Source organism: Erythrolamprus reginae, chromosome 10, assembly GCF_031021105.1.
Source record: "Erythrolamprus reginae isolate rEryReg1 chromosome 10, rEryReg1.hap1, whole genome shotgun sequence".
Taxonomy (NCBI): Eukaryota; Metazoa; Chordata; class Lepidosauria; order Squamata; family Dipsadidae; genus Erythrolamprus; species Erythrolamprus reginae.
The window spans coordinates 35,953,724-35,971,315 of record NC_091959.1 but is presented as its reverse complement, the minus strand read 5'-3'; the positions used below and the strand labels follow the sequence as shown (position 1 = coordinate 35,971,315).

General features: G+C 43.1%; 1 protein-coding gene across 2 annotated transcripts in view; it reads right to left on the bottom strand.

Annotated features, from left to right (window-relative positions):
* The window catches only part of LOC139173037 (solute carrier family 2, facilitated glucose transporter member 11-like), a 34,867-nt gene that overhangs the window by 2,151 nt on the left and 15,124 nt on the right, over nucleotides 1–17,592 (bottom strand). For both annotated transcript variants that reach the window (XM_070762482.1, XM_070762483.1), the window contains 5 exons: nucleotides 13,112–13,302; nucleotides 10,702–10,812; nucleotides 9,830–9,931; nucleotides 7,573–7,648; nucleotides 3,807–3,934 (listed from right to left, as the gene is read on the bottom strand). In XM_070762482.1, the coding sequence (XP_070618583.1) occupies nucleotides 3,807–3,934; nucleotides 7,573–7,648; nucleotides 9,830–9,931; nucleotides 10,702–10,812; nucleotides 13,112–13,302 (608 nt within the window). The remainder of the gene's footprint in view (nucleotides 1–3,806; nucleotides 3,935–7,572; nucleotides 7,649–9,829; nucleotides 9,932–10,701; nucleotides 10,813–13,111; nucleotides 13,303–17,592) is intronic.

The window sequence follows — 17,592 nt, the reverse complement described above, 5'->3', positions numbered from 1 at the left end:
TTTCTTGACTTCATTAAGAGCCTGTGATGCTTTCAGCTTTATAGCTTTATGGCGTGAATGCTGAAAATGAGCAAATCCAGCAATCAGGCTCTTATGCCGGGCTATTGGCAATTAGCCCCCAGTGAGTTCAGAATAAATTTCAAACACACAGTCAGTAAAAATAAATCAAGTTCATAGACAGTCTTGAAAAACAATCCCCAAGAGGAGTCAAATTACTCTCACCCAAAAGTCCTTTGATGCTGGAACCAACTCCCCCCAGAGATTAGAATGGCCCCCACCCTCCTTGCCTTTCATAAGCTCCTCAAAACCCACCTCTGCCATCAGGCATGGGGGAATTAAGATTATCTTTCCCCCTAGGCTTCTACAATTTATGCATGGTATGTTTGTATGTATGATTGGTTTTATAACAAGGGTTTTTAGCTGTTGTAGTATTGGATTTTTACATTCTGTTTTTTGCCACTGTTGTTAGCCGCCCCGAGTCCATGGAGAGGGGCAGCATACAAATCCAATAAAAAAAAAAAATAAAATAAAAAAAAAAATAAATAAAATTAAATAAATAAATAAATAAATAAAAGGAGTAAATGATGCAGCTGTAAAACCACACCGCGCACACGCCAAAATCCTCAAAGCTCTTTGACCCTGAAATATGCAAAGTTCCCGAGTCCTTGAAGACAGAAAGCACTTTACACTGCTTTAATCTTCTTCTGAAACTCTCTCTCTCCAAATGGATAAACGCCCCAACATTTCATTTTATTTCATTTCATTTTATTCGATTTGTATGCCGCCCCTCTCCAGAGACTCCCTTATTAAGTCCTGACCTCCCTTATTTATCATGAACATATTAGCTTAATTACCTCTTGAACAGCTTTCTGCTCTTCTCTTCTTTGACGCTTGCGCAACTGGTCCCTATGTGCCATAATCCTGTGCACACGGGGATCCAAAATTAGGTCCTCCAAAATAGCGTCCCCTTCAGAATCCGATGACTCCCTAACTGTAGAACTGACTGGTGAACTGGCTGTACCCATCCCCCTGTCTGTCTCCTCTCCCCCACTGTCTGCGTCTGTTTGTAAGCCAGCCTCACTGTCTGATTCAGCTGGCAACCAAACAGATAAACCGAGGATTATCCAGATCAATATGGATTTGTGAAAGGAAGGAAAATCTTTGAACCAATAAGAAACGTGATTAATGTTCTACATCATGCTACCAGTACCAAAAGGAAATTAAGCATTTTAAAATTAGATGTTTATAAGGCCTTTGATAAAGTTAATCATGAATACCTATTTCAACTATGTAAAGATTTAAATATGGGAAATAAATTTTGTAAAGTTATAGAAACAATATATAAGTATAATGTAGCTCAAATTAGAGTAAATGGCAATAGAACAGAAATGATTAAAATTCAAAATGGAACTAAACAGGGTTGCCCATTATCCCCAATGCTATTTGCATTAGCAATCGAGACCTTAGCAAATAAAATTAGAAATGATAAGGAATGGAGAGGCTATCAAATAGGGGAACTTGAATTGAAATTAAACTTATTTGCAGATGATGCTATAGTAATGTCTGAAACCCCAATTGAAATGATGAAAAAAATAATGATATTACTTCAAGAATTTAAAGATCAATCTGGGCTTAAGGTTAATATAGAAAAATCAGAGATAATATGCTTAAATACTGGCCCCAAAGAGCAAATTGAAATTCAAAAAATCTCAGGATTGAAATTAGGTTGTAAAAAAATGAAATATTTGGGAATTTGGTTATTTAAAAATCCATCAAAAATAACAACGGCCAATTATAACTTAATATGGAAAAAAATCCAGAAGCAGATCAAAAATTGGAAGGGAAAAAATTTAGGAAGAATGGCTAAGATAAGGGCCCTTAAGATGATGATAATACCAAAGATGATGTATTTGTTTCAAGTTTTACCGGGCAGTTTTCCTGAGGCAAAATTAAGAGAATGGGATAATAGACTAAACTTTTGGATTGAAGGAGAGAAAAAATCTAGAATAAGGAAGCATTGGCAGTATGCACAAGAAAAAGAAGGAGGTTGGGGAAGCCCATCTCTAGTATTACATAGAAATGCATTTCAAATTGAAAGGTTAATCGAGCTACAGTTATGGGGGGAAAAGAAATGGGTAGAATTAGAAAGAGAAATTAATAATATAAATAATAAAGAATTATTATTTAAAAGTTGGAATAGAATTGAAACCAGTACCCTAAGTGATTCTTTTAAAGCATGTTTAGAAATATGGCTTAAATGGCAGAGGACAAGTGGAATAAAGTTATCCAAGCTATCAACGTTGCATGCACTGAATATAGGGGATGAGGCTAATTTAATTAGAATTATTAAAATATTAAATAGTAAAGGGGTAATGAGAATGGAACAGTTATATGAGAAAGATGGAAGAGTTAGTAGAACTAGATTGGAATGGTTGATCGGTAAACAGCAATGGTTGCAGATTAATGCAATATGTACATGTTTAAATAAAAGTGAGAATAAAGAAGCCTTCTTACGAGAAGAAAATAGCTTGGAAAAAATAATAAGGGTAAAGATAAATGAAAGTAAAGGACAAGCCAGTAACATATATAGAATGCTATTGTAGAGGCAAGAAGAAGTAGTTAAAAGTTTAACAAGATGTTGGCAGGATGACTTACAAATAGACGAAAGAGAAATAGAAGAAATAATAGTAAACATATATAAGATTAAAAACACGAGAGTTAAAGAGATGAGAAGAAAAATCTTACATAAGTGGTATTATACACCTGCACAACTTGCATACTTCCAGGGGAAAGAGAAAGGTAAATGCTGGCATGGATGCCAGAAAAAAGGAATCTTTATGCACATGATCTGGGAATGTATAGAAATACAGAAATTCTGGAAGGTAGTCCAGAATGAAATTAATAAAATGTTAAACATTAATTGGATAATTACAAAAGAAACAGCAATTTTAATTAAATATAGGGAACTAGGAGAATCTAAAGAAATTAAAATTGTAGCATTGGAAAGTGCTCAAGCGGTGATAGTATTAGGATGGAAAGACTCTACAAAATGGACACTACAGAATTGGTATTGGTACATGGTGGATTACATACATTTTGAAATTATGGAAATAAGATTAAATAATTTTGATGAGAATAAACTAGAGAAGCTGATGGTGCGATGGAACAAGGTAAAAGATTATATGTTAAGTAGAATCTGTGATGTAAATACGAAAAATAAACTACAATCACTCTTTTAGTAAAAAAAGTGTTCAAGATAGAGCCAAGGATCAATAGATAGACAAATAACTTAAAAGTCTTTGAATCCTCCTATAGGGGTGGTGGGGGTGACGGTGTGTGTGTGTTGTTTGGTGATGGGCACATGCACTGTGCACTGTTATATGTTTGTTTTTTGTAAACCTATAAAATCAATAAAATTTATTTTTAAAAAAAGAAAAGATAAACCGAGGATTCCCATAAATCTACATCAAAATCCCCACCTGCAGGAGCTGGCCCAGAGCCAACCACAACACAGGCTAGGGAGAGTGCACAGGTGCCACCACTTCAAAGTTGCTCTGGGTGATGCTTGGATGGCCCGGTTGGTTCAAGACTATTTATTGTCGCATCTTTGTTTCAACTTGTTGGCATTGTTGCTCTTTCTAGCAGCTTCAGACCACTATAAGTGACTGCCTTGGGCCTATTTGAGCAAACAAGGTGGGACCCTGTGTGGTAGGTCTTCCTACCTTCAGCCCAACCCCTGCAGTGCCTGAAGCAATCATGGTGGCCACGTGGAGTCCACTCCGGACAGAATTGGAGGAAAAACTGACCTCAGCAAAGGGGAAGGTGATTCCAATAAGGAAGAGTCCTGCCCAGTTTAGACAACCGCCGACTGTGAATGCTGCTGGCCTGGCGGATTGGCTGAAAATTTCCATCATAATAGAGAATGTGGCTCCATCTGAGAGGGACAACATAGAGAAATATGTTCAGACCCAGAGAAACCCCCTTTAACCCAGGATGAGCAGAAATTCATTTACCTGGAGAACCATTAGCAGTAGCATAGCAGTGGCACGTCCTTCTTCTGGGCAAAAGACACAAGACTTCCCAGATTTGCCCATGTTTCATCAACACTCCACGGCCTGCACTGGCTGCCGATCAGTTTCCAGTCACAATTCAAAGTGTTGGTAATGACCTATAAAGCCCTACATGGCATCGGACCAGAATACCTTCAGAACCGCCTTCTGCCGCACGAATCCCAGCGACTGATAAGGTCCCACAGAGTTGGCCTTCTCTGGGTCCCGTTGACTAAGCAATGTCATCTGGCGGGCCCCAGGGGAAGAGCCTTTTCTGTGGAGGCCCCGGCCCTTTGGAATCAATTCCCCCCAGAGATTAGAATGGCCCCCATCCTCCTTGCCTTTTGCAAGTTACTTAAGACCCACCTTTGTCACCAGGCATGGGGTAATTGAGATACCCCTGAGCCCATATGGTTTTATGAATGGTATGATTGTATTGAATGATTCTTAATGATGGGTTTTTTAAATGTTTTGTTTCTTTTTAAATATTGGATTTGTATATTGTTGTGTTTGTTGTGAGCCTCTCTGAGTCTACAGAGAGGGGCGGCATACAAATCTAATAAATTCTTATTCTTATTCCTTTTCTTATTCCTATTCCCATTCCCATTCCCATTCCCATTCCCATTCCCATTCCCATTCCCATTCCCATTCCCATTACTATTACTATTACTATTATTATTATTATTATTATTATTATTATTATTATTATTATTATTATTATTATTATGTCAGTACAACACAGTAAACGAGATCACTATGCTGGATTTCGTATTTCATCATCAGTCGGGCGCTTCCCAAGCACCTAGGACTGTGTGATGTAGCGGCGAATTATGTTTGCCGATCCCAGTAAAGCGGCCTTTTGCAATTGACAGATGGAGGTTTTGTCAATTCCGATGGTTTTCAAATGTCCGCTGAGATCCTTTGGCACTGCGCCCAGCGTGCCAAGTACCACTGGGACCACTTTCACTGGCTTATGCCAGAGTCATTGCAGCTTGATTTTTAGATCTTCGTATTTCACTAATTTCTCTAGCTGCTTCTCCTCAATTCTGCTGTCTCCTGGGAATTGAGGAGAAGCAGCTAGAGAAATTAGTGAATAATAATAATTATTATTATTATAATAATAATAATAATAATTATTATTAATAAAGAAAAGGTTGGGAATCACTGCTCGAGGGGGTTGTGCAATGCAGTGAGCTTTGTGTATAATAATAATAATAATAATAATAATAATAATAATAATCATCATCATCATCATCATCATCATCATTATTATTATTATTATTATACACAAAGCTCACTGCATTGCACAACCCCCTCGAGCAGTGGTTCCCAACCTTTTCTTTGGCCATGTCCCATCTAAGCATTTCTTAAAATCCTGATGCTCCTGCCCACCCCCGTGACTTATAATTCTCACTATTTAAAAAGTGAACTCCTCCTCAGGAGGAAGCCTCAAAGGCCATTGACTTGGTTTAATTTCCCCCATTAAAAATAAAATTGCCCCCCTGTAGGGTATGGGCCCCATGTTGGAAACCATTGGCCTGGAGGCAATTCAGACCCTGCACAACCCCCATCAGCCTATAAAGACCCACCCACTCATTCAACCAATTTTTCAGTTGTCCCAGAACCACCAACAGCATAAACCTTCTTAAGCAGCCCCTATTCTCTTCCTGCCTTGGAACAGGAGATGGATTTTTTCTTCCACCAAAGCGTTTCTGTTCCACCTTTTAATTTAATTTTATTTATTTTATTTTATTTTTATTTATTTATTTTGTCCAATACACAATGAGGGTTTTAGTGGGTATATATCTATATACACATAGTAAAATACATGATGAAGGTTATAGAGGAGATACTCATAGTAAAATATATATAAGAAAGAATAGAAAAGAAGATGTAGTAATAGAACATATCAATGAGAGAATAGAAGAAGAGATGCTCTGTTCATCGGCAAAAAGAATCTGAACCTCGTATGCAAACTAAATAAACAAACTCTGACAAACAACCCCTACGCAGTAAAAGACCTTGGAATACTAATATCAAATGACCTAAGTACCAAAGCCCACTGCAACAATATCGCCAAAAAGGTTCCTAAAATTGTCAACCTGATCCTACGTAGCTTCTGCTCTGGCAATGTCACACTACTCACCAGAGCTTACAAAACTTTCGCCAGACCCATCCTCGAATACAGCTCACCTGTCTGGAACCCACACTGAATTTCGGACATCAACACCCTAGAAAAGGTCCAACGATACTTCACCAGAAGAGCCCTTCACTCCACCCTACAAAACTAGACTTACAATCCTGGGTTTAGAAAGCTTAGAACTACGACACCTTAAACATGATCTAAGTATCGCCCACAAGATCATATGCTGCAACATCCTGCCTGTCAACAACTACTTCAGCTTCAACCGCAATAACACAAGAGCACACAACAGACTGAAACTTAATATCAACCGCTCCAAACTTGACTGTAAAAAATATGAGTTTAGCTATCGAGTTGTTGAAGCGTGGAACTCATTACCAGACTCTGTGATGTCAACCCCCAACCTCCAACATTTTCCCTTAGACTTTCCACGGTTGACTTCTCCAGATTCCTTAGAGGTCAGTAAGGGGCGAGTACAAGTGCACTAGAGTGCCTTCCGTCCCCTGTCCAATTGTCTCTTCTATATTTTATATATCTTTTCTCCCATCCATATATCCTTTCTCTACTCTTCATTGATGTATTCTATTCTCATATCTCTTCTTCTATCCCTTCCCTGATATTTACTACTACAGTGTTCCCTCGATTTTCGCGGGTTCGAACTTCGCGGATAGCGTATACCACGGTTTTTCAAAAAAATATTAATTAAAAAATACATCGCGGGTTTTTTTCCTATACCACGGTTTTTCCCGCCCAATGACATCATACGTTATAGCCAAACTAATAATTTTTGCAAATAAATAACAAAAAAATTAATTATTGTTAATAAATAATTATGTTTATAAATATCAGGATCACTGTGTGTACCAGTAATAATGGTGAGTAAATGGTTGTTAAGGGAATGGAGAAATGGTAATGTAGGGGTTTAAAGTCTTAAGAAAAGGCTTGTGATACTGTCCATAGCCATAGTGTATTTAATTCCGCATTTGTACTTTGTGGAAATTCAACTTTTGCGGGCGGTCTCGGAACGTATCCCCCGCGAAAATCGAGGGAACACTGTACACGTTTTTATTCTCTTTAACTTTCAATTTGTATTGGACAAAATAAATAAATAAAAAATAAATAAATAAATATAGGAATAGAAGAAAGGTATAGGAGATACAGGAGAGCAATAGGACAGGGGACGGAAGGCACTCTAGTGCACTTGTACTCGTCCCTTTTGTTCTTAACCAGGCTTGTCCTCACCCATCGATGCCCCTTCGCTCCTGCCTTTATTTCTCTCCACCAATGCTGTGGCTTGGCAGGACACCCCCCCCTTCCACCCCCTCCATCAGGCCTCTCTCTCTTCCCACGTTGTACTCATGGAAGGACTTGTATACTCACTTGGTCCAACTCCAAAGATGATGACGAGCAAGAAAATCAGGATGACGCTGCAGAGAGACATCCAGGGGAGGTTTTTCTGGAGGTGGGAACAAGAGAACAGGCAGTCTGGAAGCTTTTTAAATTTTTTTATTTATTTTCAAATTTTCATGTTACAAACAACAATAAAACACGACAAAGTGTCAAAACAGTAATTACAAAGTTATATAATAAACCGTTTTTTATTTCCAAGTCATTGGATTCATAAGAGATTATACAGTTCCATAAAATAACCAGAAGAGCCCTTCACTCCTCCACCCGAAACAGAATACCCTACGAAAGCAGACTAACAATCCTGGGTCTAGAAAGCTTAGAACTACGACACCTAAAACACGATCTAAGTATTGCCCACAAGATCATATGCTGCAATGTCCTGCCTGTCAAAGACTACTTCTGCTTCAACCACAACAACACAAGAGCACACAACAGATCCAAGCTTTATATTAACCGCTCCAAACTTGACTGTAAAAAATATGACTTCAGTAATCGAGTTGTCGAAGCATGGAACTCATTACCGGACTCTGTAGTATCATCCCCTAACCCCCAAAATTTTACCCTTAGACTATCCACGGTTGACCTCTCCAGGTTCCTAAGAGGTCAGTAAGGGGCGTACATAAGCGCATTAGAGTGCCTTTCGTCCCCTGTCCTATAGTCTCTCCTATATCTCGTATTTCTTCTCTATTATATATCCTCTATAACCTTCATTGTGTATTATTGTGTATTGGACAAAGTAGGTAGATAGATAGATAGATAGATAGATAGATAGATAGATAGATAGATAGATAGATAGAGAAAGAAAGAAAGAAAGAAAGAAAGAAAGAAAATAGCTTGGGTCTCTCTTTTTAAAGGCTTTCTTACTGTAGACGCGGCTTGGACAGCCGTTTGGATTTTTCCGCCCGTGTCTCGGCCAACCGCTCCAAGCGGTTGACATTTAGTTTAAATCAATTTTGTGCTCGTGTGTTGTTGCAGTTGAAGGTGAAGTAGTCGTTAACAGGTAGGACATTTTGGTATATGATTTTATGAAACTATAATTAAGTCGGAACGGATACGACGGAGTTGTAAGTTGTCTAAACCAAGAATTTCAAGTCTGGCGGAGTAAGGTATTTTGTTGTGAGAAGGGGAATGAAGGACTCTTCTTGTGAAATATTTCTGGACTCTCTCGATTGTGTTGATGTCAGATATGCAATGAGGGTTCCATACAGGCGAGCTGTATTCTAGGATTGGTCTGACAAATGTTTTGTAAGCTCTTGTTAGCAGTTCATCCAGGAAACAAGCATGCTCCAGTGGATTTGATCACTGGAATTATAGAGGACTATCAAAACACTTTAGACAAACATTCACCTTAAAGGGAAGAGGCTGTGTTTCCCCAGCATGGCAACTAAGCCTCCATTTCCTACAGGAGATACAGGAAACGGGGGTAACCAGGCTGTCTCCTTGGCCAGATCAGAGGATGTCTGTTGTGGTTAGCTCTGGCCCAGCTCATGCCCCAAGGAATGTGCAGGTGGATGTGGGGGAGACATCCACATGCCGCAGGCCTGTTTTGCTCCCGATGGAATCTGCCGATGAAGCCTCCTCTGACCAAGGAAGCGTGAGTGACAGGGAAGAGGGGAGTTTGGCAGACAGCCCAGGAGGATATCAATCATCTGTATCATCCTTGGATTCTGAACAAGAATTAATGACACACCCACGCATGCGTAGAGTGATGCATAGGAGACAACAACTGAAGGAGTATTACAAGAGAAAATGAGGCCACCTGTGGTTGGGTGGGGCTCCAGTAATTAGGGCTGCTGCTATAAATAGCAGTGTGTGGGTTTGGCCTTTGTGAAAGAGTATCTGATCGCAGTTCTTCAGGAATCATGTGTTGCTGTTTTCTGGACTTTGTTGATTTTCCACGCCTTTGAAACCAAAGCAGAGCAACGTATGTGTGTGTGTGTGTGTCTGTCTCACTTCGTTGGAAGAAGGGGTGTGAAGTTTCTTCACAGCTGCTAGCTAAGTACTTAATGACTGCTTAAGGGAAATTGTACAGACTACCCGGTTGTTTTGGGACGAGTGCTCTTTGCAATACAAAAAGAGTGCTTAGTTTATTTTGACTTTTGTGATAAAGAACATTGTTTTGAATTTTCAAATGTGTGTGTGTCTGAAATTTGTACCCTTGTATTTTCAGGAGGCTCCTACCAGAGAGCCTGGTAGAACAATGTCCAGGCAAACCTTTCCTTCCTACCTGCAGAGAGAGGGTCCCCGTGAGGAAGAAGAGCACCAGGGCCATTGAACCGCAGCCTTTCCACAGCAGCGGCCTCCGTCCATACTGTTCAATGGTAAACATCTGGAGAGGGCACATAAGAGAAACATGGGCAGGTTTCCTGGCATCTAAGTTGGTAGGTGTTGTGGTTAGCTCTGGCCCAGCTCCTGCCCCAAGGAATGTGCAGGTGGATGTGGGGGAAACATCCACATGCCACAGGCCTGTTTTGCTCCTGATGGAATCTGCCGACGAAGCCTCCTCTGACCAAGGAAGCATGAGTGACAGGGGAGAGGGGAGTTTGGCAGACAGCCCAGGAGAAGATCAATCATCTGTATCATCCCTGGATTCTGAACAAGAATTAATGACACATCCACGCATACGTAGAGTGATGCATAGGAGACAACAACTGAAGGATTATTACAAGAGAAAGTGAAGCCACCTGTGGTTGGGTGGGGCTGCTGTAATTAGTGCTAAGATAAAAGTGCAACCTGGTGTTTTAGCCTCATGGCAGTTTATCCGATTCATTGTTTCGTCAAGATCGTGGTTTTTGTGCTGTTCAAGATTGTGTGTGGACTCTCTGGACTTTAGAATTGGACTCAATTTCCCAGTTATTGGGTGAGCAATTGGACTGCATTTAACCTGTGCCTTGTGTGTACCAGAAAATCCCTTTGACATTTAAAAAGGGAGCTGTTTCTGTTTTTCTGTTTATAAAAACTTTTGGGTTTTCCTTTTATCGTGTGGTGTGTGTCTTCCTGGACTAATTACCCTGTAATTACGGGCAGTTGAAACATGCCGGCAGAACAGTAAGGATGGGAGGTTTTCAGAATAAAACAAACTATTCAGAAAAGTCTTACACAGAGGAAAGACGAGAAGAGCTCCGAGAAGCCGATGCCCAGGGAAACGTAGGGGACCAGCCTCTCTTCTACACCTGCCTTCTGAAGCACTTCAAAAGCATAGAAATAAACCTAAGTGGGGAAAAGAAGGTGATAATTGAAGGAAGTTAGGAAGTTAAACTCCTAGAGGACTGAAATACTTTCGGATATGCCTCCTCTTCTACCGTTCTAAATTAAATGATTAATTACCTACAGAATAAGACCAAATACCGAGTACAACTAACTTGACCTTGAAGATAGACTCTTGAAACAATGTCATCTGGTGGGGCCCAGGGGAAGAGCCTTCTCTGTGGTGGCCCCGACCCTCTGGAACCAACTCCCTCCGGAGATCAGAACAGCCCCCACCCTCCTTGCCTTTCGCAAACTCCTAAAAACCCACCTCTGCCATCCGGCATGGGGAAATTGATTCCCCCGGGCCGTTTCATTTTATGTATGGTTTGTTTGGGATGCATGACTGTTTTTTTATTATAAGGGTTTTAAACTGTTTTTTTTTAACCATTAGATTTGTAATGTATTGTTGTTGTAAGCTATTCGGAGTCTCCGGAGAGGGGCGGCATACAAATCTAATTAATAATAATAATAATAATAATAATAATAACAACAACAACAACAACAACAACAACAACATATTCTCTTTAACCCTTCGCTAACTGTTGTGGTTGGCTCTGGCCCAGCTCCTGCCTCAGGGAATGTGGAGGTGGATGCAAGGGAAATTTCAACATGTCACAGGCCTGTGTTATTGCCGACAGAATCAGATCAGAGTTTAGTTTCCTCGGACGAAGAAGAAGATGGGAGTGACTCGACAGAGGGGGGCTTGGAACATAGCCCAGGCAGTCAATCTTCCTTATCTTCTATAGCTTCAGATGATGACATTTTGGACCCACGCAAGCGCAGAATTATGCGTAGAAGAGACCAAGTAAGAACATATTACAGGAAATAAGGGAGGCCACCTGTGTTTGGGTGGGGCTCCAGTAATTAGGGCTGCTGCTATAAATAGCAGCATGTGAGTTTGGCCATTGTAGAAGAATATCTGTTGCAGTTTCGTCAGGAATCTTGTGTGCTGGACTTTGTTGCTTTTTCATGCCTTTGAAACCAAAGCAGAGCAGTGTGTTTGTGTGTCTCCCTTCGTTGGAAGAAGAAGGGGTGTGAAGTTTCTCCACAGTTGCTGGATAAGTAATGACTGCTTAAGGGACATTGTACAGACTACCGGGTTGTTTTGGGAAGAGTGCTCTTTGCAATACAAAAAGTTTATTTTGACTTTTGTGATAAAGAATTTTCACAAGAATTTGAATTTTCAAACATGTGTGTGTCTGAAATTTGTATCCTTGAATTTTCGGGAGGCTCCTATCAGAAAGCCCGACAGAACACTAACCATCTTGAAACAACAATTGATCTATACCGTCACAACATAAATACGATCCATTGACCTAACCTTATTATATTACCATGTCACATATCCTGAAAACGTCTGCTATTTTGCAGACTCTCCCTACCCCTCCCTCTGCCCCCAATTTCACTTCACTTACATCTCCCCTCTACTTTCCTTTCTTATCCTTCCCCTCTCCTCGACTTCTTTTCTCTCCTTTTGTATTTTATATATTTAATATTATATATTACGTATACGTATTCTATACCTCTTGTTATGTAATGTAATTGTGATTATAATATAGTGATATAGATTACTTTATGTATAGTTTAAGATTTGATTTTCTACTGTGTAATGCTTATCCTTTCCCACTCCCTCTATTTCATTGACCCCTTCTTCCCCACCCCTTTTAATAACTTAAATTAAATAAACTTTCCTTTTTTTAAAAAAATGCAGAATATTTCTCCTAAAAGAGAAGAAGAAACTTAGAGAAGCAGAAACTCATCCCCCCCTGTTAATAGCGTGGCCCAGTCTATTCTACATAACAAAGATCTACCTCCTTTCGGCAGAGCTCGTTACAACACCAACGGTGTGTGTGGCTGTGGAGATTACAGCTGTCTTATCTGCTCTATTGTTTTGGCAAGCTCATGCATTCAAGGACTGTGAGCGACATTAACTGCTTCGTGAGCGACATTAACTGCTTCGTGACTCTGTGTGTGTGTGTGTGTGTGTGTATTTGAATTTCATTCCAAACTCACTGGGGGCTAATTGCCAAGGGCCCGGCATAACACCCAAAAATGTTCCTTCCTCTATAGGGCACTGAAGTTGTGCTGAAGATCCCTGCTACTCTCTGAGGTGGCTGGTGGGCAAAAGACCCCCCCTCACCCCCCAGACCAATGTACCAGGCTCCCCTTCAAGGGGCTTTTGCGGGGCAGTTTCTAGGCTGCAGGCACTAGCTGTCCCCCCTCAATTCTGCAGAGATGATGTGAGGAAGGGATACTTAACCGCATTGATGCCACAGAGCTGCACAGTGACAATGACGGCCACTAGGATGCTCAGCTGCTGGCGAAGCGATGCATCGCAGAGTAACTCTGCTGGCCGAAGCACTTTGCTCCTTTGCCCTCCCGGGGCCATTTCTTTCTTCAGTTCTCCAAGTTCCTCCTGGTGATTCCTTTGGCCCCACAGCTGGTCCATTGCTGGGAAAGAGAGAAGAGGCAGGACACAAAGTTTAGCCACGTCATTCCTGGGCAGCAGCACCCTTTCCCCAACAGCCAGAAAGGCTCGGCAGGCCACGAGGGTCCCACAGAATCGCTTCTTATCCTGGCAGGCTGTGGATGCTGTCAAAGTCCCTGATGAAGACAATGTCTTCAATGGGACTAAGTGCAACCCAGCCGTGTGGGATCACTCACGAACGCGAATCCTAGAAAGAAGACTTGGACATATTCTCTCTCTGGGAGAAGTGACACAGTATGGAGCCATGTACTTCTTTTTATTTGGGAGCATGAACAAATGGGGATAATTACACGTACATGTCAAGTGATACACGCATCCAATAACATAACTTCAAACATGTCTTTGAGTTCTTCCTTTTCCCACAGATATCACAAACCAATTTCCTAGATACTCTTCCTCAGAGCAAATGTTTCTCACACCTAATTTCTCTGAAGCCTTCTGCCTTATCACAACTAATCTTCCTTAATCACCCTCTCATCCTGTGTATGCTTCAGGCAATGTAAATCTCCCCCTTTGATCGTATAACGTCCTGTCCGGAGTGATGTAAACTTTGTTTATCAGTGAGATGTTTATGGAGCCCTTTTGTTTCCCTGTAGTAATTACCAGGAATACAGACTAGGCAAGTTAGTTGTAATAACTGGAACTCACGTATAATTCAGGCCGTTTATTTTAAGAACTCATGCCAGAGCAGGCAGATACACACATGAAAGGTTTCAGCACAAGCATAACATTTTATACAGCAGACAGGCTGAGGAGCCAACCAATACAGAACAGCATAATCTCCCGCCTGCATTGTTACTTAGTAAGCGCGGCCAATCAGCACCTTGGAGAAGGCGCCAATCCCCGCGGCTTCCCCTGCTGCCGGTCGTCAGGCAGATATAACACTCCTTTCTTCTTGGATGGAGCAAACGTAATCCTTCAAATAGGCGGGTCTTTTTGAAATCCTGCTGGAGCGTCTGAGTCCTTCCTGACACGCCGGCTGGGCCTCCCCCTCTGTCAATCTTTCCCTGTGCGGAGAAGCCACTCCTGCACAGATGTCTGGGGCAGGACTTCCTAAATCCCTAACTTGGGGTGGTAATGGGAACACCTCTCTTTCCAGCAAGCCTTCCCCTCTCTCCGTGCCCTCCTGATCTCTTGCCCGGTCCACCCTGATTTGGTCTAAATGCCTTTTCCAAACCCGGCCATCCCTTAATATTGCTTCAAAGGAACGAGGCCCTAATGCTCTACTTATGGTTGCCCGCTTCCAGTTCTGCCCCCCTGCGAATGCCCGCACATACACCCTGTCACCTACCTCTATTCTCCTTCCCGCTGGCTCTGGCCACTGTGCAGCAGGGGCATATAAGGGATGTAACCTGTCCAGGGTAATCCTCAGCTTCCTGCCCATTAACAATTCGGCCGGAGTCTTACCCGTTGCCACACATGGCGTGGAGTGCTGAGCCATTAGCAACTCCGTGACTCTCTGGTGCCATGACCCATGTGGCATCCGTTTGAGGGCATCCTTGGCAGAGCGCACCATGCGTTCCGCCTGCCCATTTCCGGCGGGATGCCAAGGAGATGCCAGGGCATGTCTGATGCCCACAGCTGCTAAAAACGACTCAAAAGCCACAGAAGTGAATTGAGGGCCATTGTCCGAGACAAGTATGTCAGGGAACCCATGAGACGCGAACAGCGTTTCCAAAACTGCCACAATAGCCATAGACTGAGTAGACCTCAAGCGGGCCACCTCCAGCCACTTAGAGTGGGCATCCACCACTATTAAAAAATTCTCGCCCAAAAAAGGACCGGCCAGATCAATGTGTAGCCTTGCCCATGGCCCCGCAGGTGGCTCCCAACTCAACGCTTCTGCTCTGGGGGGAAGAGACCTACTCTCTTGGCACACCTGGCAAGCTGCCACCCGCTGTTCTATCTCCTTATCCATGCCAGGCCACCACACATAGTCCCTAGCTAGCCCTTTCATACGGACAATGCCGGGATGTCCTTTGTGTAATACAGACAGTACATGTGCACGTTGCTTAGGGGGAATTACTACTCTACTCCCACGGAGCACACAACCCCTTTCCACTGACAGCTCTATCTTGCTACGAAAATATAGGGCAAATTCTTCCCCAGGAGAAGAGGCAGGCCAGCCTCGGAGAATCCACTGCTTAACCCTGGACAAAATTAAATCATTCCCCGTCTCCCTGGCTACCTCCGGAGCTGCCAATAAAACAGGCTCATCCCCAATGGCCAAAACCGTGCTGGCTGGAGCAGGATCTGACAGGAGCTCAGTAAGGGGACATCTACTCAAGGCATCCGCGTGAGCAATGTGACGGCCAGGCCGGTAAGTCAACGTATAACAATAATTGGCTAAAAATATTATCCAGCGCGACATGCGCGGAGACAACACAATCGGACTCTGCCTGTTCCCAGCTAGTAACCCTAACAGAGGCTGATGGTCCGTGACGAGCTCGAAGTGCCGGCCATACAGATAGTTGTGGAATTTCCGCACCCCCGCAATCAGAGCCAAAGCCTCTTTATCGATATGCCCATAATTCCGTTCTGCCTTAGCTAGAGTGCGGGAGAAGAATGCCAATGGAGCCTCCTTCCCATCTGGCAACTTATGGCTCAGCACCGCCCCCACGCCGAACTGTGAAGCGTCGCATGTAAGAATTAAAGGCAACGTTGGGGAGTACTGGGCAAGTACACTGTTGGAAGTCAGAATTTCTTTTACCGCCAAAAATGCGGACTCTTCCCTCCGCCCCCAATGCCAAACAGCTTCCTTATCTAGCAGTCTATGGAGCGGCTCAGCGACCGATGCCTTGTGAGGCAAAAATACGGCATAAAAATTTAATAAACCTAAAAAAGCTTGCAGCTCTTGTTTTGACTGTGGCCTCGGCGCCTCCTTAATTGCTCTCGTCTTGTCCCCTGTGGGGTGGATTCCCTCAGCATCTACTGTGAAACCTAAAAATTCCACACTCGGGACCCCATAAACACACTTTTTTGCCTTTAACTTAAGGCCAGCGTCTCTAAACTTGGACAGTACCTGTCTCGTTCTCATTTCCAACTCCTCCACCGTCCCCCCAGAAACCAATACATCATCGAAATAGGGGACGGTTCCCCCAATTCCGTAGAGCAACCGCTCCATGAGCCCCTGGAAAATTCCAGGGGCAATAGACACCCCGAATTGAAGTCGGTTGCACTTAAACACCCCCCGGTGAGTAATTATCGATTGCGCCTCAGCAGTTTGGGGGTCTACAGGTAACTGCTGGTACGCTTGCGTTAAATCCAGCCTCGCGAACAACCTGCCCTTCCCAAGTGAGTGGAGCAGCTGCTGCACCACTGGCAGGGGGTAGGAATGATGTGCAAGCGCCCGGTTGATAGAACATTTATAATCGCCACACAAGCGAATTCCCCCATCCCCTTTGACCGCGATAACTACTGGGGTTTCCCATTTTGCCTGGTCAATAGGCTCCAAAACCCCTTGGCTAATTAATCTATCCAATTCTTCGTCCACTTTGGGCCTCAGAGGAATGGGTACACGGCGGGGTTTAAGTCGGACAGCTGGGACACTAGGGTCTAAGCTAAAAGAAATCAAAGAGCCCTTGTAACAGCCCAGGCTAGAGTCAAACACCGAGGGAAATTCCTTGGCCCACCTGTCAAAACCCGTCTCCTCCCGTACAGTATTCACTCCCGTCACAGATAACCCCAAAGCAGTAAACCAGTCCAGACCCAACAAATTGGCAAAAGGCCCATTCACAATAATTAAAGGTAATTTGCCAGAAAAAGCCTTAAATTGAACCGTAAAGGTACCCTCCCCCACAAGAGGAATGAGAGTTCCCTGATAGTCCTTGAGGTTGAGCTGACACGGCCGAAGCTGAGACTTCCGTAGCGCAGGAAAACATCGTTTTGCCGTTGACCAGGACACCAGGGACCGGGCGGATCCAGTGTCGACTTGCATCGGGCAAACAGTGTGGCCCAGGCGCACACACACAGAAATCTTGTCCACCGCGGAGGACGTCTTTCGCACGTACGCTGTAGTCGAACGCGGAGAAGTGAAAATAGCATTGCAGTCTTCCCGGCGAGAATACGAGGACCGTCTCTGCCACCGAGAGCCAGAGTTAGAATAGTCTTTTTGATCCCTTTGAGCCGGCGGAGGAGATCTACGGGACCGGCAAACCTTAGCAATGTGCCCTTTTGCACCACAGCGCCAGCAAGAAGCACCACGGAAAGAGCAATTTACTCTGAGGTGTCCCCCTCCGCACCCTCGGCAAGGA